This window comes from Falco cherrug, chromosome Z, assembly GCF_023634085.1.
Source record: "Falco cherrug isolate bFalChe1 chromosome Z, bFalChe1.pri, whole genome shotgun sequence".
NCBI lineage: Eukaryota > Metazoa > Chordata > Aves > Falconiformes > Falconidae > Falco > Falco cherrug.
In genome coordinates, this window is record NC_073720.1 from 64,289,716 (window position 1) to 64,315,143 (window position 25,428).

A 25,428-nucleotide genomic window follows, 5' to 3' on the forward strand; every position below is an offset into this window, starting at 1 on the left:
CCTGGTGCACTGTGCTGATTCACACACAGATACGAGGCATTTCTATCTTTTTCTTCTAGTTTGCGCAAAGTAGGGAGCTAGGTGGCAATCCACAAAAACTAGCTCCCCTCAGCACACAGTAAAACGTTTTATACACTTTGAACAATTGCTTACAATTATGTTTAGTCACACTAAATTCTCATGGGTTCTTAGGGAGCCTCATTTCCATTTAAAGGTACAGCATTCTTTGGTTTTGCTTGTCTTTTCTCTTCTTGTATTTATGGTGTCTATTCCTTTTCCCATGGCCATGTTTTCTTAACTGTAAGAATTAACTAACATCCTCTGTTTTTCAATATTTTTTCTTGTTTTTCACTGAATATTTACATATTTTCTCTAAATTTCAAGTTAAATAACAGACTAGCCTTCTGTTAATCATGTATCTGCAAGCGGATTGACTACAGCAGCCTTACTATGTGGTTATTTTTGCAAAAACTGTTTTAAAAGAACAGTCTGTTATAAGTGTCTTTGGTTATGTATGTGTTTGTACATGTGTGTCTAAGTAAGGGCGTGTATGTGTCTATAGAAATAGAATTAGAATAATGAGAAGTAGTCTGATTGTCTCTGATTCACCTTAGCAGTTTCTGTGGGTTTAACAATCACATTTTCCTACTTTCACAAATGCAAAGCCATGATGAAACAATGAAACTTCCAATGTTGAAAGCCGTGCCAAATATGTAAACAAATGCAGGAATTAAGAGATTTTATAAAAAAACCCCACTGTGTTATCAAAGAACATTATGATAATTTATGGAAATTTGGATAAACATGATTAAATCACACTTGTCTTAAGCTCAGGCAAAGTTTAGAGAGAAAGGTGGTATGCTTTATCAAATCAAGTGATACAGTTGTAAATACAGGTAAGCTTTCAGACCGGTGCATTTATATTCTGTCCTTTCTGTGTAATGTAGACCATTGACTTGTGGGTACAGGAAGCAGTGGTTTGGTATTGTTAATGACCATATTCAGTTCAGAACTGAAAAACAGTGGGTGTTTTTATAGGAGAGAAGCATAAAGATATCCACTGCTCCAAATCAGGCTTTGTTGTGTCCATTACCGAGAAGGGGTTTGTGGAGAAGATAGATTTTCTGCCTAGCTACATTAACAGAAAATGTAAAATCCAGACATTTTCCACTGTCATATGAGTCATCTGCTGACCAGTATGAATGTAAGCCAGTATCAAAATGTCATCTCTTCAGAAAAACGCCTATACATATGTTTATATTTTAGAGTTGTTATGTTTTATTTTTCCTCATTCTACTGTCTGTGATACCATATCAGTATATCAGGGAAAAAATTTAAGAAGGCTGAGATAGGTGATTCTTTATAGGTGATAGGTGATTCTTCAGGAGACGTTCACTGTCCCATATTATCAATGATACTTGGAGTCTGACACCTACTACGTGTTACGTAGAAACTTGTAGCAAAAGAGAAGTGGGCTCTGTGTCACAATGGGAATTCCCAGGCTTACATAAAAATGTATGTGGTTTATGAAAGCTCTACTTACTTTACAACAATAGTTTGGGAGATTGTACTTTGGGATGTACACAGAGTGAGTAAAAGTTTTAAGAGTTTGATGTTACAGGATTCAGACCGTGAGAAGGATTTAGCTCTAGGTTTGTTGGTTCTGAGGGGCCTTTTTGATCTACAGTTTGCCTGACTCTATCAGTGTATGTGCTTGTTTAGGGACATAAATTCTGACATTGACCTGTAACTGGCTTCTGCAGTGTTTCTTGCATGTTTGTTTGAAACATAACGTTGCTGGCCTGTGTTAGAGGCAAAGAGTGGGCTAGATGGACAGCTTGCTCAAAGCCACAATGGCAGTAATTTAATTTTGATGTTTTATTGCCATAACATAAAATGTTTATGCTGAGAGAACCAAAAAGGGAACTGTTTTTGACTGAATTACAGAATCATTTAGGTTGGAAAAGACCTTTTACATCATCAATCCAACCTTTAACCTAATGCTGGCCAAGTCCACCACTAATGATGCACCTAAGTGCCACATCTACGCATCTTTTCAATACCCGCAGGGATGATGACTCAACCTCTTCCCTGGGCAGCCTGTTCTAATGCTTGACAACCCTTTCAGTGAAGAAATCTTTCCTAGTATCCAGCCTAAACCTTCCCTGGCACAACTTGAAGCCATTTCCTCTTGTTCTATCACTTGTTACTTGGGAGAAGATACCGACCCCCAGCTGCCTACAGCCTCCTGTCAGGGAGCTGTAGGGACCGATAAGCCTCCTCTCCCTTCAGCCTCCTCTCCAGGCTAAACACCCCCAGTTCCCTCAGCCGCTCCTTATAAGTCAAATGTCACACACAACCTTCAATTTCCTAATTAGACAAGTATTTGTAGTCTATTTGATACTGTCTTCATCTAAAATAAATGAATCAAATATTAGTTTTGGAGCCAAACCCCTGTGTATCCACAGAAGCCCCTTAAAATGGGTTTTGAACAGGTGGGATTGGCTCTTATGAACCAGGTGTATATGGTTGAGTTGATGTGGCTTTAATGAGTTGTCATGAATCACCTGGGCTACCATAACCAAACCTTTGCAGGCTCTTTGTTCACAGCAAACAGTAGATAAATCATGTCAGAATAAATCTCCTCAGTGAAGGAGAAACGCAAAATAGGTTATGGATGTTCCCCGCTGGCAGAGCTATAATGTCAGATTGGGAGGTATTTTGACCTCCTTGAGTTTAATTCTGATTCTTTTACAAAGTACTTTTTTCCAAAAAAGTTCAATTAGTCATTGATTTGAAGAGTAATTTAAGTTTAAAGCTGTGTTTTTCTAGGTGATGGAAAGCATTACAGATTAGTGGAGATCTGTAACAGACGGGGTGGTGGGGGGTGGTGAGAAGAAAAAAGAGGTGAAAACAGAGCCACTGCTAATTTCCAGGCTTTCTTACTGTCACAGAGAAGTCAACCCAGTTCATCGCCCCTTCCATTCCTTCCCAACACCGTTGCTTCAGAAGAGTTTTGAAGACTGCAGATCACTACTGGAAGAATAGCACTTCGGAAACTTGTGTAAAGATGCTGTTATATATTAAATCTGGTATTTAAATGTCAGTGTTCCTCTTAACGTAGAGACACCACAGGGTCTAACTAGTGCTAGTCCTACAACTTTTATTTAGAGAGGCTGCTTGTCTCTGTTGCATGGGGGGATGTGTGATTTGTTCACTGCCTAGAGCTTGCCTTGTTGCTTCAGTCTCACATATATAGATCTAATGCTAAGCAGAACATAGGCACAGTACGGTTGCAAAAACTGACCAAAAATATCCAAAGTGTCTTACTTAGCCAGGTAGTAATGGCTGGCTTATCTAAAGGGACCTGGCAACTGCCACATTTTACAGCTCAATGATAAGACTTGGTGCAACTGTCTTGGTATAACCCAAAACAGAGAATTATAAAAACTTAACAGATTCCAGGCAGTGCTTACATAAAAAGCTGCATATTGCCAGACTGCTACAGAGGAAGACTCCCAGTGCTGCTTGTACATACATAGAAAATTATCCCTTTTACAAACAAGCATATGGGGCCAGGGAGGGTGCATAGAAAAAGGAAGGAGGATAATTGAGATTGGAAACTTTTGCTTGGAGCTATTTGAATGTGAAACTGAGCTGGCTCAAGCGGTGAGGTTATGAACACTAAAGGAGTTGCTTTAAGAAAATCAACAGTTTTGAGCATTTACTGCTCAAAAGCAAAATCTCAGTAGCAGCAGATTGCTTAGAAGTGAGACCGTTCCAGTACAAAATACTTGAAACATGTGGTGTTTGGATTTGTAGATAGCAGGGGGGAGAGATGACTGCTAATGAAGAAAGTGTGTATGCATGCAAGTGTTTTCTTACTGAATAAATACCACTGGAGTAAGGAATGAAGGCACAACTGCAATGGTATCTTTAACTGGTGTAGCTCAGGGATTAAACCACTTACTTACAAAAGTTCTCATGGTCACTCTTAATTTTGTACATAGTTTTAACTACTTGGAACGAGCTGTGGTCTTCAAGTTTCGTTACACTCCTAAGTATTGCTGGTGAATGAGAGGTTCTTTTGTTTGCTGGAGTGTATGTTTTCACTAATACAGATTAATATAAATGTAATAAAATATTTTATTTTTCCCTGCATTTCAGGCTATGTAGTGAAAAGCTGCTTTTGGCATTGGGACTAAATTGCCTGTGTAAGATCAGCAGCTGGCCTAACATCCAGCTTTTGATGTTTTAGAGTCAGTGGAAACTTATATTTTGTCACCCTGAGGGCATATTCATAATTATTTCCAGATATTACTGATGTGGTAGTAACTAGCTACTAGTCTGGAACTCATGGTGACAAGAGGCAATCCAAAAAGCAGAAGGAAAACCTCAATTTAGAAATTTTGAACAGTGAAGAGTTCTTTGGTCTTCAGGGTTACTAAAAGATTACAGCTTGTACTTTTGCTCTAAAAGAGGGAGACAGGAAAGGTAGAGGTTGAGGGTGAAGACAAAGAATATAAAAAAAGAAAAGCTCAGGGGAAATAGCTTTCTTGATTTAGACTGAAAAACTAGGTCTAGATGTACTAGCATTGCAATGGAAACCATAATTGAGGTTCAACAATTTTACATCCCCTAATGCCATGAGATTTAGGTGAAAACCCCCCGAAACTATCTGGGATAAAAACCAAAAGGCCAGTATTAGAGAACTTCACTTTTTTTTTTTTTTTTTTTTAAGGAGTATCAGCTAAAGCAGAAATTACATGTCCAGCAAAAAATAACACTTTAAATCTCAAAGAATTTTTAAGGGGATATAGCTATATAAATAAAAGGCAATAGAATTAATTTTTAAGGGCAGAATTTATAGCCCTTGTTAACGTTTTAATCAGAATAAGAATATTTAAGAAAAGCCTTCTTTTCCCCTACTTCCCCCCCCCCCCCCCCAAATAGCTGTTAAGCTTAGCTGGGAAGTTTACTAGGGCTTTGCTTGAGGTGGTATTTTAGTGTAGTTAAGTGATTTTGGTTTGTTTGTGTTTTGTTGTTTTTTCTGTACGAGCATTAACAGGCAGATCAGGCTACTTGCTTTTTCTCTAGGGGCTTAGCCAACAGTATAAAGATCTCCATTAATAACATGGAACTGGAGTTAGTTGACTGGAGGTTACAATTCTGTAGCCTATCCCTAACACTGAGGACGAGTGGGCGAGTGTTGGGGAGAATCAGTTTCAAGTCGGGGCAGTTCCAGATCGGTCTTCAGTTAATCTAGAGGTGTCTTTCTTTCCCCAGTCACTTAAAACTTATGCATTTAAGTGGGTTGAAACAAGTAATTACGTTTTACTGCCTGTTTACTTTCCCCTACAGTGACTGAACTTCTTAACCTTGCATTCATCTAGAGCTGGCTTTTGTGGATCCTTTAAAGCCTGAGGCTATGTGACCCCCCTCTTGTTGGAAGATTTTAGAAACAGAGTCTCAGGTTTCAGTAAAGGAGCTGTTTTCCTTAGGGAAAAGATAAGCTGATGTCAACTTTAAGCAGAGTATGACTTCTAACATGTGTTGTGGATTTTTAAAAAAAAGCTTACTTTTTAGTGTTTTTTCTCTACAATTGTATTAAAGTCCCAAAAGTTATGACTGTAGGTTCTGTGGTTTCTGAAAAAGTTTTGCAGTGAATTAGTATTTGCTTCTTGAGCAATTTTGTTCAAACCACTACCTGTGGCAGTGAAGCCAGTACAAGTTTGTCTGCATCCGAGCCAGTTTTAACTGCTGGGTATTGGTAGACTAAATTTAGCTGCAGTGGGAGTATCACTGGTTACAAACCCGAGCAATAATAATAATAAAAAAAAATCAAAAATTGTTCCTGGATTGCAGCAATTCCCAGCTAGAGACCCATATTTAGAGGTGATACAACCTGAACTAAGGCCAGTGGAAGCTACTAATGTTTGCTACTTAATGCAGATCAGATCAGTTTTGTTGAATTCTGAGAGGACGACATTTCAGCATGGTCTGCACATGCTTGAAAAAGCTTTTAATTTTTCCATTCTTGTATAAAGGAAAGAAGTTTTCCTTGGTAGTCTTAAAAAACTTAAGAATTCGGTATTTCTGAGCATGTTAGACCTATGTAACTCTTAAGCAGCAATATAGTTTAGTTCCTTGACAAGCAGCCAATTTCTGAGTTTTTTCAACTTCACCAGGTTTTTTTTCAAATCCCAGCTAGGCTCCCTTTCTTCCAGAGTGGATGGCTAGTTGAGATGGGAGTGAGAGATCTTGGTTTTGAAACATAGTGACATAGTAGTTTGTTTCTCATTAAATTAGCTAGTCAGGGTTTGTTAGGAACAGATTTAGCTGGAAAAGCGTTCATAGTTCTCGTGGGGAGAGCAAAGGAGGCGTTGATGTTGTTCTCACAAGCGCAGTAGAAGGCTGAGAGATCTCCAGTCCTTCCAGCTTCCCCTGGCCCAGCCTGGGAGAGCGGAGGCATTCACTGAACCACATGCTTGTTCTTCCAGTCTGGCCTTTTTGGAAACTTCCCACAGCAAACCTTCACATCTTATTTGAGAGTCATCCCTTAGGTTTTTTTTTTACCTCGAAATGGATTTTGAATGATTATACCTCCCCTGCAGACAACTTCCTGTTGGCACTGGGAATGAACTTGTGCAGCGTTTCGGTCATTTATTTCATGACACCCAGTCTGGAGGTTTTTCCACAAGAACTGAAAGGCAGTTTCTCCTTCAGATAAAGATTAAAGCTGGTGCAGAGGTTCAGATTTACCAACTGATGGTGCATTTTTACGAAACATGAACCAGAAGGCTAATGCCATTTCTTCCTTGATTCTGGCCACACAAGCGGCACATGAAATTAGTAAAAATAAGGGGGGTGGGGTGGGGTGGGGAGAGTGACTCATAACGGGCAGGAGTAAATCTGTGCTTGGTTTTGCTTCAAGGCAGTGGGTGGTGATTGGGTTACAAATGGTTCTGTTGGTACAGACAAGCAAGTGACAGGAAATAACTTAGAGAAAATGTTTTTGAATCCCCAAAGCATTATCTTCAAGGAGCACAGTTAGTAATGCTGTTCTGAAAAGAAACCTCCATTTGGACAGACAGCTTGATGCAGGCAAAGCTGCTAATTTGTTTTCAGCTTCAAGGAGATTTAGTCTTTGCATCCTTGGCAGTAACACACAATGTAATTGTTTCCCTTCTCCTTAATCTTCAGTCTAGCTTCATTGGCTTAGTGTAGTTGGGGAGGGCTGGAATGCTGACTGAATGAGCTGCACTGGATAGCTTCTCCTAACACGCGGGAAGTTACGTTAGGACTCCTCTGGCTTCCTAGTATGTGAGGAGAACATTCACTGTTCTTGTCATGATTGCTTGTCGCAGAAACCCTTTTGCGCAGAAAGGAAAACAAATTGTTGGGTATGAAAAGGAGGTGACAGAATTAATGTTCTCAGACTGGCAATGTTACTCAGTTATTAGTGGTTCTCCATAAATGCAGCTTTGCTTTCATCTGTTTTCTCCTCTTTGTTCCACAAAAGTAATTTTGTAACCCTGCGATTTTTAAATACTTTAAAAAACATAACTGTGCAGCAGGACATTCGTTTGCATTCCTGTTACTCGGTTTGGCAATGTTTGTGGTCAGCAGCTGCTTATGCTTTTGGAATATGTGCCATTAACGTACCACTGGAATAAACCTAGCTCAGTTCACCAAAAATACAATCTTCAGAGAAGGGATGTAGCATGTCATTGAGCAATTAAATTATTTAGTCAATCCAGTGGTTAAACTTGGGTCAGCTTTGAAGGGTAAATTTCATTGCTGGGATACATTCTTGGCTATGAATGAATGCATGAATAATCTTTCTTTGAACCTTAAGATGCACAATAGACACAATAACTCTTGAGTTGAACTCTTGAGAGTGGGCTGATTTATGGGCAGCTGTTGAAAGTGCTTGTAGTCAAATTATTTTTTCATCTGTGAAGTAGAAACCTGTAATATATTAATTACTGTATACCATTGCAATAGTAGACATACAAAAGCTGTGCCAGTCTTTACTACGGGTTTTTAATCTATAGATTAAAAGGAGAAGTAATGACTTTGACATGCTACACTACCATAAACTGAGAATCACTTGTCAGGGCTGCAGCAGATAAACAGCTGAAGGCGTTACTGACCTCAGCTGTCAGCCAGTTGATCTGTGTAAGTTGCCTCCCATTTAGCAGAGGCAACAACAGGGATTGTGCACGCTTCTCAGTGCCAGCAAGTTCACAAACCTGTGTAAGCCAGTGCTAGTTTCATTTACATTAATGCTGTGATGGTGGGTGACTGTATCTGCCCCATGTGTTTCTACCCTCCCTGCCTCTAGGGCTGTAGCCTCGAGCAAAGCGCTGGGGCAGATGTACAGGGGGGGGTGGCATCACCCACTCCATCAACATTTGGCCAACTTTATCTGCTGGAGGGCATAGTTGTGAGAAAGATCAAGAGAGGTCTGTTCTGTGACCTCAGCAGTAGTGTCTTGGCACAGTGCCTTTCCAATGCCGGGAAGGAGGGGAGTGGTCTTGTCTCAATACTCATTTCTGAGCTATTGTGTCTACATCGCACAGTGCTAGGAAGTTTGCTGATGGTTGTGAGGCATTCTGCACTGTTAAAATTGTGTCATGGAAGTTGTTTTTTAGGGGGTTCTTCTGAGAATTAGTTGCAGAAGGAGCAATTTGATTTTATTTTCTCTCAGTTAACAGGCCAAGCAGATGGGAAAGCAGACCTGGAGTAGTTTGCTGGCTGGCTGCCATGATTCTGTAAATTTTGATTTGTGTGGATATGTAACAGTTTTATTTTTCCCTTTTTGGAAATATATGCTTGTAAGTCTTTGGGAAATTAATCGTTGGTTTCCTGTGAAATGTGCACTTGTAAAACAAATGTTGTAGCAATGTGCCATGCAGACCCTGTTGTGTCAGTTAGGAAGTGTGACATCAGCAAACTCCATAGGCTGTCAAAGGCTAAAGCACTTTTCAAAGCATCATTCCTTCACAGCTCTCCAGAGAAAGGATTAAAGAAATGACAGAAATTTGAACTGCGGTTCAGCACAGTTTTATTGTTTGCCTTTGCCACTCCAAAGGCACAGGGTTTGTAATTCTCTCCAAATGAGATTTTTAATGCCATTTGACCGTACAGTATTTTGTATTTTAAATTAATAAGGCATTCAAATTTGAAAAAAACCCTGTATTAACAACTAAATGTGAGTTGATCAAAACTTGGAAATCTTAATGTTCCACAGGGGGAAAGATGAAAACTACAACTCATGTTTCACCCTTGGTCTGTGTCCCCTGCACTTCCACACCAGAATGACCTGCAAGAAAAGAGTTACTTAAGCATTTATTAACTGTGGTATTGATGATGACATTGGCAGTAATTACACGCCAAGAGAGCTGGATTTAACAGTAAAAAATGCTAGGGATTTAAGCACATGACTGACAGCCTGGGTCATAGTTCTTTTTTTGTAGCTTTTTCCCTGGAAATTTAAAGAACTGAGATTCGCACTGTTCAGCATTTGAATCTTCAAGATCAAAAGGCCTTTCCTTCAAAGAGTTTCATGTTGTTATTTAAATGGTAATTGGCTCTATCCTCAGTTTGACTGTGAGCATTTTAACTTTAGTAGGTTTGGGATTTTCATTATTTTCAGTTCTATGCTTCTAATGGAGGAGGTGATTTGAGGAATGACAAAGATTAATTGCAAATTTGGAAGCTAGTTACTAGTGACAAGAGTTGATAACTTTTGGGAACGCACATATGCTGTTGGAGCAACACGTGTTCCATAATGAATGATTTTGCTGCTGTAATGATCTGCCTCTTCTTTACTGGTGACTTTTACATCTGGAGTAGTTCCTCCCTGACAGGTGAATGTTTCTGTATAGTGTGGAATGTGAAGTAGACATAAATTACGGGATTTGTTAAACTGTTTGCCTGCAAACTTTTGGTTCGGTACAGCACTCTCTGGAGGGAAGGTCATGACCATGAAACTCTGATCTCCAGGGAGGCAGTGCTCAGAAGAGTGGTAATCGTTGGTGAATACCTTCTATTGTAAACTTCAGTACTTTCTGGTAGTGAAAAAGTTATGGCCCCATGATGTTTTTAGGAAACAGAACCAACATTTTGCTTTAATTCTTATTCACTCCTTGCTGAATTGGACTTCAGTTCGTCTTCTGTAAAGTCCATTACCTCCAGCTGTCACCATGCTGAAGAAACATAAAAACTATACTTGTTACCCAGAAAAGGCTAAAATACTTTTACAGACAAACGTATTGCTATGTGATGTGACTATCGTTGAAGTAAGTAAACTGTTGTTGAAGAGCATGGTTGTATTTCCTGTGCTTAGTGACTTGGTTTTCTTTCTACAGGCGGTGGGGGAGAGACAAAAACCAAGAGACCCTCAGGTATAATTACTGCTAAAGTGCTAAGCTGTATTCAGGATTAAAGCGTCTTCCTGATAAACATTAAACAAGAACCTGCAGGCCTGGGTCAGAGAAACAAACAGATGAATGTGACAGTTTTCAAAATGCAACAATTCAATTTATAAGTGTAAGGGAAAGAGGCATCTGAGGAGTCTACAGAGGGGTCTTTGTATTTGTCATGTACTACAAGGACTGCATTAAGAACCTCTGGTGTTTTCTAATAATGTTAGAGGTATCTTCCCATTCACATGTTCATTTTCTACTGGCTTTAGACCACCCAACATCACATCTAACCTGCAGCCTTTTTTTCTTGCAGCCTCTTTCCTACCCTCCCCCAAACGTATGGTGCATGTGTATTCAGGTTTTTTGCTTTCTGTTCACGGAGGTATCCAGCTGGGAAAATATAGTGTGTACAATATTCTCTGCCTTCAGCTGACATTGCTCCTAAATTGCAACAGAAACACTGCTATCAGCAGCTTAATAGCAGGTAGAATACAGCTCTACGTATCAAGTCTCAGCAGGACACAGAAACTATGGTTACCAAATTTCTGAAGAGAAAGGGTTGGGAGGGAAAGTTTTTATGGAAGAATAACTGGGGACGGGAGCACTGAGAAACACTTAAAATGGATTCATTGAAAGCAGCCTTTTTTTTTTTTTTTTGGGGGGGGGGGGGGGGGGGGGGGAAGGCTTATGAGGCTGACTCCGTGGCTTCAGGATTTGCTTTTTGCTGAATTGTTGTTTCAGAAGACCTCAAGAGAGGTTTCTATTATAAGCAGCGCAAAAAAAGCAGTGCAACAGTCTTTCCTCTCTGGTCCTTAAAAACCCTAGGTTCCACACCCATTCCTTGAAATACTTTTTGAAAAATATGTAATACTTAACTGCTGCTGTAGTATAAGGTGTTTATGGCGGAAAGTCTGGGTCAGCCACAGTGCATTTATGCAGGAAATACAGGTTTGGTGGAAATAGACTAATAAACAGCATTATGTTCCTAGTCACAAGATTTAATAAGTTTCCATTTTGCCTCCGGCTCTATTTAAACCCAAATCTTGACTGAAGAACGTCAGCATAGGTTAGAAGGTAACCTCACAGCATAGGTTAGAAAATGTATCACGACACTGAAATAAAATAATTTATTCAGGATTTTTTTTGTTTGGTTGGGTTTTGTTGTGGGTTTTTTTTTTTTTTTTCCCTTTGGTTGGTTCAGGGAGGGCATTAAGTCAGATGAGATCTTGTTTATCACAGGTGGTTCTGTTCTTTGTGACTGTGGCAGAAAGGCCAGCAAACAACGATCTTAAGTTGTGCAAGAAGATTCAAATGAGACATGAGAAAAGCATTTCTAACAGCAAGGATAATGAGGCTGTGGAGTATGTTGTCTAGCAGCTTGTGGAGTCTTCTGTTAGAGGAAAATCTATGCAAACATTTTTCAGGATAAGTGCTGATACTGTTTCAGAAATAGCAGGGGTGGAGTGGGCAACTTTTTGAGGACCTCCTAGCTCTATAGTTTGGTGTTTCTAAGAGCAGGATAGTCCATAATGGATTTGGTCGGTGTTATACTTCCCACACAGGGAATTTCCTAGGAAATGAGGACACAGGGTGTCACCTTCTTTATTTTTTTCTAGATTTGAAATTAGTTGAGCAGCATTAGTGAAGTATTTTAAAATGGAAGTAAAAAGGAAATTGTGCTGCTTAAACCAGGGCTATATATAAATTATAGCAGACAGCTATTAATCAAGGGCTCATGGGAACCGAATATGGAACAGAGAACAGCTCTTACAGACAGCCTAGTAATGAAGAGACCAACTGTTGAATCTATACATCTGAAGGAAAAAGGAGAGTTTCTTTGCTGGCAGGTTACCTCTATGCTAGGCTTAAGCTTTAATTTTTAATACCAATACTAGCAAGTAAATATCTCATAATTCTGAAGGATGCTTTTCCAGTAACCTTTGCTTTTCTGTAATGTAATCTTTTAAAGCTGTCTTACGAGGAGTGAGAGAAGGCAGTCTTATAAACATACCAAGGCATACCGAGATGCAAGAATACCGTTGAGTCTGAGTGAGGCACATAAATAACACTAATCTTCCTTCTGTGAAGACAGCTGTTAGTTTCAGTTTGGAGAGTAATAAAGATATACTGCTCTTCTCCCTCAGTTTTTCAAACTATTTTCAATGGAGTATTTTCCCAGCAGTTAATATGTATTAGCATTTTTTGTTTGTTTCTTTGTGGGATGTATCGGTTGTATGCTTAGTTTTGCTAGGAGCAAGGGGGAAAACAACACACCTCTTCAAGGTCTCAAAGACACAGCCAGGTGTATTTTATTTATGGCTTCTATTAGACAGTTGGCAGCCAGCCATAAAGAGACAGAATTTCACTCTGAGTCTTTACACTTTTCTCATTCTTTCCTCGTTATTTCCTACCACTTACTGGTAGTAGTAGTTAAGATTTTCCTAGTTCTCTGTTGTTTTCCCTGTAGGTGAGTTTCCTGTGGCAGAGAAAGGCTTATAGTGCGCTTTACCAACAAAGTTCTCTTTGATTCATCATTCACTTGGGTTCTTTCTGCAATCCTCCCTTGCACTCCTGAAGTTTTATGAAGTCTAAAGATGTATGAATTTCTCAGTTGGTCAGCCATATAGTTTTGTAAAAGAAGACTTTACCTGTTCGATTATCTAACTGAATCTTTTCGCCACTGAGCAACTGGCTTGCAAATTACTACATTTCTCTCTGCCTAGAATCTCTAAAAGAGGATGTTTTCCCATAGACAACAAGAGAAAATTCTACAGTCCTCTAGAAGTATTTTATGCAGATATTCACTAATCTCCCATTGAGAAGGCCTTGAAGAAAAGACATCTTCAGCCAATAACAACCTAACTCCTGATTGTGCCTGCTACATTCTCCATACATAGACAGGACAGGTGAGATGGTAGAATCAGAGAAATAATTTTAAAGCAGTTTTATCTAGAATTCATCCTTTATGTCTGCAGTGGCTATCACTGTGGATAGCCGATAACCAGAGCAATTTGGAAGTTTCTGTATGCAGCACCTTTGCTTTAAAAAATAAAGACCAAAATTGACTCAAATCTTTTTGGAAGCATTCTGCCTTGATTGCCGAGGGACTGTTAATTATGTAGGTGGGAAATCCTTTGGAGAGAAGAAATTGTCTTTCTATTCTCTGAATGTTTCTGATAGTCTCATAAGGTCGAGCCTCCTATCAGTGGGTGTCTATAGGCTGCTTTTCAGCAATTCTCAAATGTACTAGAAGTGGATATATTTAACCCTTGAAGACAGACACATCAGAGACTACAATAGGATTTAATTTTTCTAAAAATTCTGGTTGTTGATCTGTAAAATTTAAAATTACTTCACATAAACTCAGTGGCTACCATTTTGCATAGAATAATTTCTGAACTACCTTAAAGGCTAGCTACTGAAAGAATCACCTGCAGTCTTTTGGTTTAAGGGTGTTTTTACTTCCACATCCCAGTTTTTCAAGTTTACCAGGCTTGCCTTTTGTCATTTGTCATCTGAAATACGGAGTCATGTCTTTGCACTAGTCTGTAGGTGATTAAAGATAATACAAAATTTTCTTTTCAGAAAAACCAGAAACTTCTTGAAAGGAATGGTTGTTAAAAGCATCACTGTTTTGAAAATACAAATTGCTTCATGAGTGTTCTTATACCTGCAGGATCCTATCAGTGTAAGCAAAATGTTTGTATGAATAGTCTTTATGAACTCATTGATCAGGTTTGCATTTCTGATGGACCAAATACAGAATTTGTGTTCTCAGAAATAATTCTCATTCACTAAGTGGAAAACTAAAGGAAAGTTAGAATGGGTTTGTTGGGCAACAGGGAGTCTTTGCCCAATAAATATTTCAATAGTGTCCCTTCAGATTCCAAAACCTTCAAAGGAAAGGGTAAAGGTAGCAGCGTTCTACCATTTTACCCATCCTGTCAGCTGGAAAGAGACCACAAAAACCTGATGTGCGTTTCCTCTGGTGTAGCTGTTCTGTATCCTCAAGCCTTCTTCCTTGGAATCTGATTCATTTCACCAAGCAGCCTTTTTATCTGTCTATCCTCAAAAGGTTTCCTACTAAAAAGAGGTTGTTTCTGATTCTGCGTAGTGCATTGGACTCTGCAAAGAGAAGGCTTCTCATAAGTAAGATGCTAGCTGGATCTGGGCTGTCAGTAATGTGGTGAAGGGAAAAAGACATAACCTCTACAAATGTTTTCCATGGACATTCATAAAAAATCTAGTTTACTCTAGTCTGGTAGCTAGTAGTTTCAGATCTTTGTTAAGAAGAATCTATCAGTTCCTGTTGTTTAATCTGCAATCTTCAAATCTCCAGTGGTGGTGTTTGTTGCAAAAGGAAGGTGTCCCCCTTCTGTGGAGTTTTCAAAGGTAATTTTAACATTTCTTTCTCAAACTGACATTTGTAGAAGCTCTTCAACCACAATAGGAAAGGTCTTCCAAGAGAAACCATCCCCTTACCAATACCAACCTTACCACTCTTCAAAAAAGGCAGAAAACCCACCATGTTCTTGTGCCCCACAACAGCTGAAAAGAAATGTATGGTTTTTAACTTGATCTGTAATACTTTTTCCTGTCTCTGTCACAGAGGAGGGCCCATGAGAGAGAAACCCAGCCTCTGTAAGCTGAGTAACTAGTTGACTAAAATACCCAACAATCATTGGTGGAACCACAGTAAAGCTGTGAGAAAAAGGTGCCACAGCCTTGTCTGCCTTATGGGTGAGGAGAGGGGCTTCTGCCAAAGATTTGAGAAAGGCAGCCAACTGTCATTCCTTTCACACCTTCCTGAAGTGTTACAAACTTCTTGTTGTGGCATCTGTTGTTAACTTCATTTGGTTGTCTACCGCTCAGAGATGTGGTCCATCAACAGGAACCCATCAATGGAGACATATGGAGGTCTGACCACTGCCCCATTGGCACCCTTTCTCTGTCAGTGCTGCCTCATTTTCCTGATGAAATGTCCTGATTCTGTATGACTCTGCTCCATCCTTCCCTCTCAGGAGCCTTAATCTGCGGGTGAATATTGCACAGAAAGTATAAGGGAGTGAAAATCACAGTGTTGTTTTTGCTGATTACTCTTGTGGTTTCAGATGGTCATCTTCAGGTGATTTTATGTCCTGAAACACAAAGACTCCTCTTTATAAAGCAGATAGGTGAGTTAAAAGATGGTAACAACTATACAAATAGTGTGGAAGACCAAGAGCACAGGAGCAGTCTTTCCATGCAGTTGTCCCCCAGCCTACAGGAGGGTGAATATCCACCCCGGTGAACCCCCACAGTCTCCAGGGGTGTAACAAAAAATGCATTGGCTACATGGAGCTGCATTCACGCATAAGGACTGATGGAGCTAGATTTTATATGGGTTTAATACATCACACTGATATTTCACAAAAGGGGGGGGTCCACATGAGGTATGTAGATTATTCCATGTTGTATGATGGCATCATTTCACTTCCTTCCTTCCTGACAGAAACCATTAGCTGTAGCGGATTAGCTGCTGTCTAAGCGAAAGTTATTCTGACAAAGATGAGCATGTAAGGACTGAGCTGTAGTTTTATATTAGGAGAGAGGTCAGAAAATTAATGCATCAGAAGATTTGAAGAGAAAGAACCAAACACTCCCAGAAGCCTTGTTGTTGTGGCCTGGCAGAAGCTGCTTTTTTATGTGGTCACAGAGAACATAAATGACAATAAAACATGCAGTGAAGAGTTGTACTTAATCTGACCAAGTGTTACACATTAAGTCTTTACCAGTCTTTTCTGGTCCCGCTGTTGCAGGCATATATTTTCAGATAGTCAGTACATTTCCCACTCCCTCCCTTTCACTCCTATTCAAGGGCTGCAGAAATTTAAATTAGCTGACATTTTCAGTATCATACACAGAGAATGAAGGGTTTAACTGGTATGATACCCTAGTTCAAGCATGCCATTTCTTTCTTGCCGCTGCCTCCCCAACAGTTACGCTGTATTACTAAGCACAGTTCACACTGTAGTGGCGAGTGAGTTCACAAACACTGCCATCACAAAGATGGGAAATTAAAATGTTTCTTGCCAAATTTTATAAAGAAATTGATGGTGTGGAGTAGAAATCAGAATTAGGCTCTTGGGGCTTTTGGTCAGTGTACGGTGCCCTCTCCAGCAAGAGTCTGCATAACAGAATGAAGGAAAGAATTTTCCTCATTAATTCATGTGACAAGGAAGTGAAACAAACCACACAGCTTGTACGACAAAGTTTTTATTGCTTCATAAATTTTATTGAGATAGAGATTAATCAGTTTCCTCTGTTTTTTAAGCAGAGTCAGTTTGTGTTTATTGACATAGGGGAAGCTCATCTGTGTTCAAGAATAGATCTGTTTTCTGTTAGAAAAGGCTGCACTTCAGAGATATTTTTAATACTATCATGTATTAACTTGACACACCATGCTTAAGATCTGTGGTTTGGGATTGCTTAATATAACAACAGTTTTTCTACCTGATTGGTTTTGTGATAAGAAGTATCAAGAAAGAGGTACCAAATTATAAGAAAACCACTGTGAGATGCAGCCACAGTTAAAAAATCTTTTTATGCATTTCCAAAAACTTTTCAGTGCTGTATCCGCATTAGGACTGCTGCCATATTTACCGAAGCATTTGAAGGATGTTTTCCTCCTCCTTTAGGGAGGAACATAAGCATGGGTGTGTTACATTGTGGCAAACATATTCAAGAACGTCTTTCATTTAAGCTGTAGTATTCATTAGGAGTTTTAAGCTGCCCTAAAACATACAGGAGCATACATAGCCAGCTTTATTTGGGTGCTTCAATAAAGAGAGGTCCGTAGTTGAAATGGAAGCTTAATGAGCTGTGACTATCTGAAAAATAAGACTGTATAGGCTGAGCCCTTGAAACGTCACCCATTTTTTTCCTCTGTTTTACAATAATGATTGTACAAGATGGGATTTGCAGCTCTGAGCAATGAGTTAAATACTTCCAAATCTCCTTGAAATCAATTTCGTGTGATCATGCATGCAGATTGAAAACCATGACTTTGAGATTTACGTTCTGTGAATAAAATTTACGTTCCCTGAAAAGCAAAGGCGGCTGTCATTTCATGCTTCCTAACCTTCATTGTCTATTTCCCTTCGGTACACACAAGCCCAGTGCGCCTGCGCACAGTCTAGAACAGCTTTCTGCTCTGTTGATTTTGTTTTATAAAAGTCCTGTTTTCGTCATTGCCTTTATCTATTACATCTGTAAAATTTATTTAAGCAATGACAAATTTCTCTTTGGGGCCTGGAGTCTAAAAGAATAACTACTGTCAGGCTATTTGTAAAAGATTTGTTGAATATGACTCTTCATTAAATTGCGAGGATCTGTGGGTGAGGCTAGCTGTCTGAAGCTGCTGTGAGTAGGTGGGTTATGGGCTGTACTTAGTGAATATACATCATCAGAGAGACAAATGTGCTTCAGCAGCCTCTTGTTTTGTTCAACTAAAATGGGTGTTGATTTTGAAAAGCTCAGCAAAATCACTTGTCGTTTTTCTAAATCGGGTATCATTCATCCTATGGAGCACCCATGAAAAACAGCATTTAGGTTAAATATAGCAGCATTACTTCTCAGCTTTGTAAGCTGACAAGGATAGCATTACATTTATTTCCCTTCAAAAAAAATGCTCAAGCTGAATGCCGTGCCTGTGAGTGAGAGCTAAATGACAGCACTGCAAATAGGAATCCTAGTGCACTGCGAGTGTGCAGCCCAGGATGCTGCAGCGCCTACCTTTTTACACTGCTGTGCCAGTTTTTCTCAGCCATGTTTTATGTCCCTGTAGGGACAAGAAATTTAATGCTGCATGTATTGTTACCATTTTAAAGAAAGGAAATAAGAGAATATTCTTAAGGATAAAAACTTGGGTTGCTAATAGTGACCAATACACCGTAGCTACACAAATAAATGGAAAGGCCTGCTGTATTATTTAATTTTTATAATGCTACTCCGGCACTACCAGTGCTTAGTGCTGTTTATTCAGGTGTCCACCTAAATAACTGTGAAACTTCCATCTTTAGCAGAATCTGAAAAGAAACTATTTGATGGACTACAAGTTATGAGTACTTCTCATTCTTCACGGTGTAAATATGCTTTTAGCTGAAAGCCAGGGAGGGAGGGGAGTCGTTCATTTGAAGCAAGCTTTTAGTCTGTGCTTGATCTCCTCTGGTTTTGTATGAAAAGCCACATTGGACTGAATGACAGCTGAAAAGGCAAGCTACTGTATCAAGGGATTTAGCAGAAGGAAACTGCTGTTCTTTCAAGCAGCACCTTCCCAGAAAGCTCTCTGAATCTCTTACCAGTTCAGTCCAATTGTGAAGTTAGTGCACTGAAATCATGCAGATGAAACACTTTAATTGAAAGCACCTCTCCCTGTCTTAGTACTGATATTCAGGTTTAGGAAAGTAAGTAAATACTCAGTTCTGACTGTCACTTTCTATTCTGTAATTTAAAATGAGGTTGTCCTTTCCTAAAAGCTGAAGTTATAATGGCAGAATCATCTAAAACTACAGCTAATTAAAAAAAAAAAAAAAAAAAAAAAAAAGCAGCCACTCTTCCTTTCTTCCTTCTGTTTCTTCAGTATCCAGGGAAACTGATCTCTGGAGTTATGGCAGTTTATTTCTGTTAGTTGATCACAAGTTCCGTTCCTGTCAAATGGAGTCCTTAAAATACTTGTTTGGTTTTTTTGGTTTTATTTTTTTGTTTGTTTTGTTCCACTTTTAACTTTGATAAGTAGGAAAAAAGACACAGAAGACTGCCAACTGTAAAATCTGATCATGTTACACAATGTTGAAATTCTTAGACAAAAGAAGTGTTTCTGTGCATTTGGTGACAGAACATTATGACTCTGTAAAAGACCTGTTGGCGGTAGCTAGATATATGCATGTAACTGAATTGATACAGGGTTGGTTGGTTGGTTGTTTTTTTAAAAAAGTAATAATTAAGGGTGAATGTTTTCAGAGACAAGCCAGTATTCTTCTATGCCAGACATGTAGGAGTCCCACTTAAATGCTCTTTAAACCGCAGGAGAAGGCTAGGGAAAAATAATAACATCATGATTAATTCTGAAAGCATTTTTCCATTTTGAGCACAATGTGATACTCATCTTGAAATGCTATAGAGTGACTAAAGAAGAAGATATCTTTTTGTCGACAGTTAGCATAGCATGAGTCCAACAAGGGATATTTTTAATCAAATCTGGTTTGGTCACAGTGTTTATAATACACAAGTTACGTTACAGAACATACCAACATTTGTATGAAGGTTCTGTGTGACTGAAAGGTTATCGTTCTTGCTGTGCACAAAATTATCTTAAGAAACCTTTGTTGATATGTACAGATGAGTCTAGCTGTTCGAATGTTACACCTTTTTTTCATACAAGTATGTGTCTAAGAGCTGATCTTTGTTACTGATGATTATTAGCAATTAGGAATGTGTTACTTTCAGGGAAAAGGCTTTTGAGCCATTGTTGTGCAGCTCAGAGTCAATAAACTGAGCTGCTCATAATAGCCTTTCTTTCTCATTGGAGCTTTGGACTTGCTCTAACTTCATCAGAGCAGAGGAAGAAAGAATAATGTGAACAATAGGAGCCATGGAGTTTGACTTAGGCGTAATGTGAGGAGGCTGTAAAAGCTGTCAGGGAGCTTGATTGATTGGCTCTCGGCAGCGGTCCTCAGTGCAAAGCAATAATGTTCCTGCCTCTTGTGAGAGGGCTGGATGTGCCACCTGGGGTCAGAGCTTATCAGCCTCAGGGGGCAACGCTTCAGATGAGGCCAAAGCGCAGTCAATACTTTACACAGAAATTTGTGTGTAGATTCTGGAGTAAAGCAAGTATTACCTTGATGATTTTTGTCTGACCAAGGAAAGAATTAAGTCATGTCTGGAAGTCCAGCCTCTTCTTTTCTTTTAATGACATGGGTAAATAGTCTCTTAATATCGAAGTACATGTCTCTCTCATCATGCTGGTTGTACTGTAAAACAGGGGAGGGCATGCCTATGGCATGATGATCCTTCGAGGGATGTTTCACTGCCAAAAGAAATGTAGAGGTTTTTAACTGATTATATCAGGATTCCTAGAACCCTAAGATTTTACTTAAATTTTACGCAACAATGATCTGTCTTCAGTGTCTCAATAGTTTTGTTTCTAAACCTGTGAGGGTCAAAGGCTGATCAGCTCTAGTGCATGGAAAAGCCAAGAGAAGCTGTAGTACCGGCATAGATCACAGCAGGTCAGGGAAAACTAGCCAGGCTCTTACAATAGGTGGAGAAACTGGGACAGCTTGCACAAAGGACACTTACAGGAGGATCGTCCAGCCGGTTCCTGGCAAGAGAAGAAGAGCCTAGCAGAAAGTGTAGTGGTTGCTGCTTAACTAGATGTTTTACTAGTTTACCCACTTGGGAGATAATTTAAAACAGAGGAAAGAAAATAATGGTGAACTGCTCTGCAAAACTCGCTTAGTTGATCAGTAGCTCACTTTTGTTCTGTCCCAGCAAAATAACTACTTTGCTTCAGTTGATGCTAACAAAAGCCCTTTTACCTTTCTTCTGCTCAAGGAGAACACTATTAGTCACAGTTCATTAGGCTTGTTTACAAAACAGAACTGGTATCTTAAGTGTGCTACTGAAATGCTTGTAACTGTTCTGGCATCTTGTTCCCTACTTTTATAATAGGAAGGACAGCACTGCCTACTATTTATTAAAGAAAATAACTAGTTTGTGGAATAAGAGCTGTAAAAATTATGTGGTATTTAGCTGTGGCAATGCATAGTGTTTGTTCTGTGATTTACAAATCTAGAAGGTGGAGTTTCAAGCAGAGTTTAGTTTTTAATCTGTTAACTATAGCACCAAAAGACCTTACAATAAGGTTACTCCAAATCCTAAACTGAAGCAATTGTATAGGAGGAAAAGCCTCAGATGAGTAAAGTTCTTGATTAGCTTTTCCTGGACTGAGAGCCTCACCATGCTATACTTAATTGATTCCTTTTTACTGCATGGGTGGGAAAGAGGTAGAGGAGACAGAACTCCTCATTTACAGTTGCAGTATTCATAGGACTCAGATGTGCATCCCATGCTTGACTATTCACCACTTTTAGCTTTGTGTATTTTACTGTGAAGTTTCATGGTAGGGGATTACTGTATTAAGATCTTCTTAGAGAGTTTACCTCCACAAACATAAAAGATACATCACTGCAAGTCCCACAGACTGAATAAAAGAAGAGGTACTTGTCTCTTATTAGCTGCAGTAAGAAATCCTGAGGGAGTTGTGCAAAAGAAATCCCAGATCTGGTCTTTTTCTCCCCTCCCCTTTGTCTTGGATGTGCCTGTCTCAGGTGTTTACTTACTCTTTTCCCAGGCTGAGGACAATGAAGTCTTCTTGAAATAAGTGAAGCTTAATGGAGACAGAGAGAGAGATATGTAAAATGTAGTTCAGTATATTTCAGTGTTTTCAACCACTGCTTTAAATTGCTGTTTTTAATTCCAGTGAGTGAAATAATAGAGAAGTTATCATGTCTAGTAACTGCAGTTGGCCTTTGTAAAGAATGGCTTGTTAGGAGGCTTTGTGATTTACTCAGGCCACAGCTGGCTGCCAGCAGAGCTATAGGAATGTATTCTCTCTTGGGCCTGGTAGCTAGAGATGAAAAGGATCCAAAGCTGGCACAAAAGCAAATAAATGCTTTGACTTTAAATAAAGCATCATAATTTATAAGAGGCTCTGCTTCTCAGTCCCAATGAGGTACATGGATCAGCAGCAGCTCTTTGAGGTTGAACAGAATTGTCTGCCTGGCTTGACTGCAATTCTGGTATCTGCAGTCTACAGATTTGGAAGCATTTTCATAGTTAGGGCTTGGAATTGTTTCTTCATCCATGCTGTTTCTTTTCCACAAATTCTCTCTCTTCTGTCTTCCCTTCCTTTATGTTTCATTAGCTGCTTTACTGTTTGATAAATAATTGTACCACTGTGTCCACCTGGCAGCTCTTTATCATGATGTAGAGCACTGGGGAACTAATCACCAAAGACACCTGAAGGTTTATAGGTGCATTTTGTCATCTGTTATTTGCTTGGGTTTTACTCTCCAAGTGAATTGTTCCTACATAAGCAGAGTTCTGAGCTAGGACACAAACTTCTGTTGCGATGTCCAAATACTCACCTTAGAAAGAAAACAAAAAATGTATGAGCTCCTTAAGAGTCTTTTTTATAGGCACACACACACATGCATACACACATAAATTTATACCAGCTTCCCTATTTCTGCAGCCGTTTCTCAACAGTCTGCTGATGAAAACAGTATTTCTGTGGTCTAGTGTCTGAGATGAAGAATAGAAATGAGGCAGGTAACTATTAAAGGAACTCCCGCATGCTTGTCAGGGTGAGAAAAAATGGTTTTGGTTTTCCCTTTCTGGCCTTGCTTCTTGTATTTAAATGATGGTACTTTTCACTACACTCCAGTCTTGTTTTGCTTTGCTATTTACTTGCTTTTAAGGGAGAAAGAGTTTAGGAGGGAAATAACTAGCTGAAGAGATCCTGTAATTAATATAAACTGCAGGAAGTGAGTGTGACAGATGAGCTGAAAAGCCCTGTGTTCTGTTGCTTATCTCAAGTGACATATGGTCCTAGAGTACAAGCAAACGCAGTAGATTGTGGGGCTTCTTTTTCTTTCAGTCTAGTATAAGGTATAGGAGTGCCCGTGTGTTCCACAAAGCAGCAATATAGGGGCTAAAAAGAAGTGAGTGGGAAATTAAGGGAATTACAGAACAGCATTTCCTTCTTCTAAAATTGAGACTATGTGACATTTTTCAGTGTCGGGCTATGTGAATCACAGTTATGATTACTGAAGTAAAAGAGAAAAAAAATCTGTGAGAAACAAAATACTTTATTTCTGAACAGATTTGGTTTTCTTTAGAACACACAGATGTTAAATGATTTTCAACTTGCATTTTTAGTGTCAGCTGAAATAAAGTATGACTGCAGTTTTATTCTCCAGCTTCAGTAGAACAGTGAAGGGGTTCTGTTACTCTGGCCAGAGAAAGGTAAGGTTTGTACAAAACCAAATCTTTAGTTGTACTGTGGAGGTCAGAAACCTATGGTTATTTTATAATAACATTAATTGCACATTTTCCTGTAAACGGTGCAAACATGGTCAGACATTCAAGAGGTGTAACAGCAATTTATCCAAAAATTGTCCTAGTCCTGCCAAAATCTAATCACTTTGATATAAATCTGACAAGAGAAAATGCTATTTGTTCACTGTGGCTTCATAGTTTTCAAAATTACTGTTCTAAGTAGTTCATATTTTTGCAGAACTATTGAGTTGTAGATAAACTTGCAAGCCATTTGAGACTCAATCTGATGTACTTTCTGGGGTACTACCCAGTTTTCATTGAGTCTTTTATTACTTTTTTAACGAGTGCAAAATTTAACCTTCTGTTTGATTAGGACCATTTATTTTTCTTTCAGCTTTCCATTTGCATCCAGATCTTGCTTATTGGTTATTTGTTAGGCAGACTGTCTTTAGAATAAACATACACTGAAAAAACTATAGTGGTATTGTTATTATAAATGATAAGGGACATAAGCTCTATGATTAGATGCTGCACTGTTTTCCAGAGCCAACCTGCCTTTAGCATTTCAAAGTCATATTTTTGTCCAGAGGCACTACCATTTCAGGTCACCCTCAGCAACAAGTCTTCTGCTGTTTTGTTTTATACTAAAGCTACAAAAGGATGTTACTAGGGAGGCAAGGAAAAGAAAAGAAACCAGTGCTCCTTTTAGCTGACCATTCAACTGAATATTGACCAACTGTCTTCATGAGAAAGAAATAGATGGTGGTGAATAAGCTAGAGTCTAGTTTTCCAAGAAGCTCAATGATTTTCCCAAATCAATACAGCTCATCAGGCTTCAGAACAAAGGCTGTGGGAACTGTGACAGTGATGGAAGTGGCTGTGTGTTCTTTTCTGTATTAAGCACATGGGCTCATGGGGAAACAGGCCTTCTTCAGCTATTTCAGTGTTTATTCTTCTATATGCTCTGGGATAAACCTCTAGATTAAGACAATATATTACAGTTACTGTTAGGTGGGATGAAAAAGTTGTCTCCTTGACGGCCCAGTTCCACGGCTTCTGGAGGTGCTTCACACCGTGCAACTGCTGCTTCTTTTCGGAATGCAAATGGGAGTATATAATGCAAATCCAGGGAATAAGAGGTTTTGTTCATATATTACTAAAGGTATAACAGAGCTTTTTCAAGCTAGGATGGTGGTTGCTAGTCTAGCTATATTGTACTGGTGACTTCATAATGAAGGGGGAAAGAAAGGACATGCCATTTCAATAAAGTATCCATTTAGGTTGACATTACTCAGAACTTACTGGAAATCACATGGATATGAATTTGGTTTGTTACGCTGTTGAACAAGCTGCTGTAGTTTATGTGGCTAGAGTAATGCCAACCTGCTTTAGCCACCAGCAGAGCAACATTGACTAAAATAGCAGGCTTTAGCCTCTCAGTCCTTTAACCTTTAAACTTACTATGCTTTCATAAAGTATTAACACCACAGCTCAGTGTCTGGGAGGTTTATGACTGTACCAGCTGTGTTTCATTGTGCTTCTTTTCCTCAATCCTATCCGATCTTCTCAGCTTCATTACTCTACAGTACTTGTTTAGGTAAAGGCCAGCTCCCAAAATGACTAATTGCAGATCTGTGCTCTAGATGATTTAGTTACAGGATGTGGTTTAAGTGACTTTTCAAACATTCAGTGCAGCAGTAGAGCTCTTTAAAAACACAAACAAACAGACAAACAAAAAAACCCTAAACCACCAAAAAAAGAAATAAAAAACCAAGCCACCAGTCTTGCATTTCCAGGCCACCTGACAGTCATTACTTTGTCAGGCTTTCTGGTGTTGATGTCTGTTACATGTGCACCTGCTGTAGATGTAGTTAAGTTCTTGTGCCATGCTAGA

General features: G+C 39.2%; 1 protein-coding gene across 6 annotated transcripts in view; it reads left to right on the top strand.

Moving 5' to 3' along the window:
* Window positions 1–25,428, top strand: part of ZNF608 (zinc finger protein 608) — an 86,509-nt gene that overhangs the window by 42,934 nt on the left and 18,147 nt on the right. For 4 of the 6 annotated variants that reach the window (XM_027811056.2, XM_055699542.1, XM_055699544.1 and 1 more), the window contains exon 4: window positions 10,377–10,412. The exons of the other annotated variants lie outside the window; for them this stretch is intronic. In XM_027811056.2, the coding sequence (XP_027666857.1) occupies window positions 10,377–10,412 (36 nt within the window). The remainder of the gene's footprint in view (window positions 1–10,376; window positions 10,413–25,428) is intronic. 6 annotated transcript variants of the gene reach the window in all.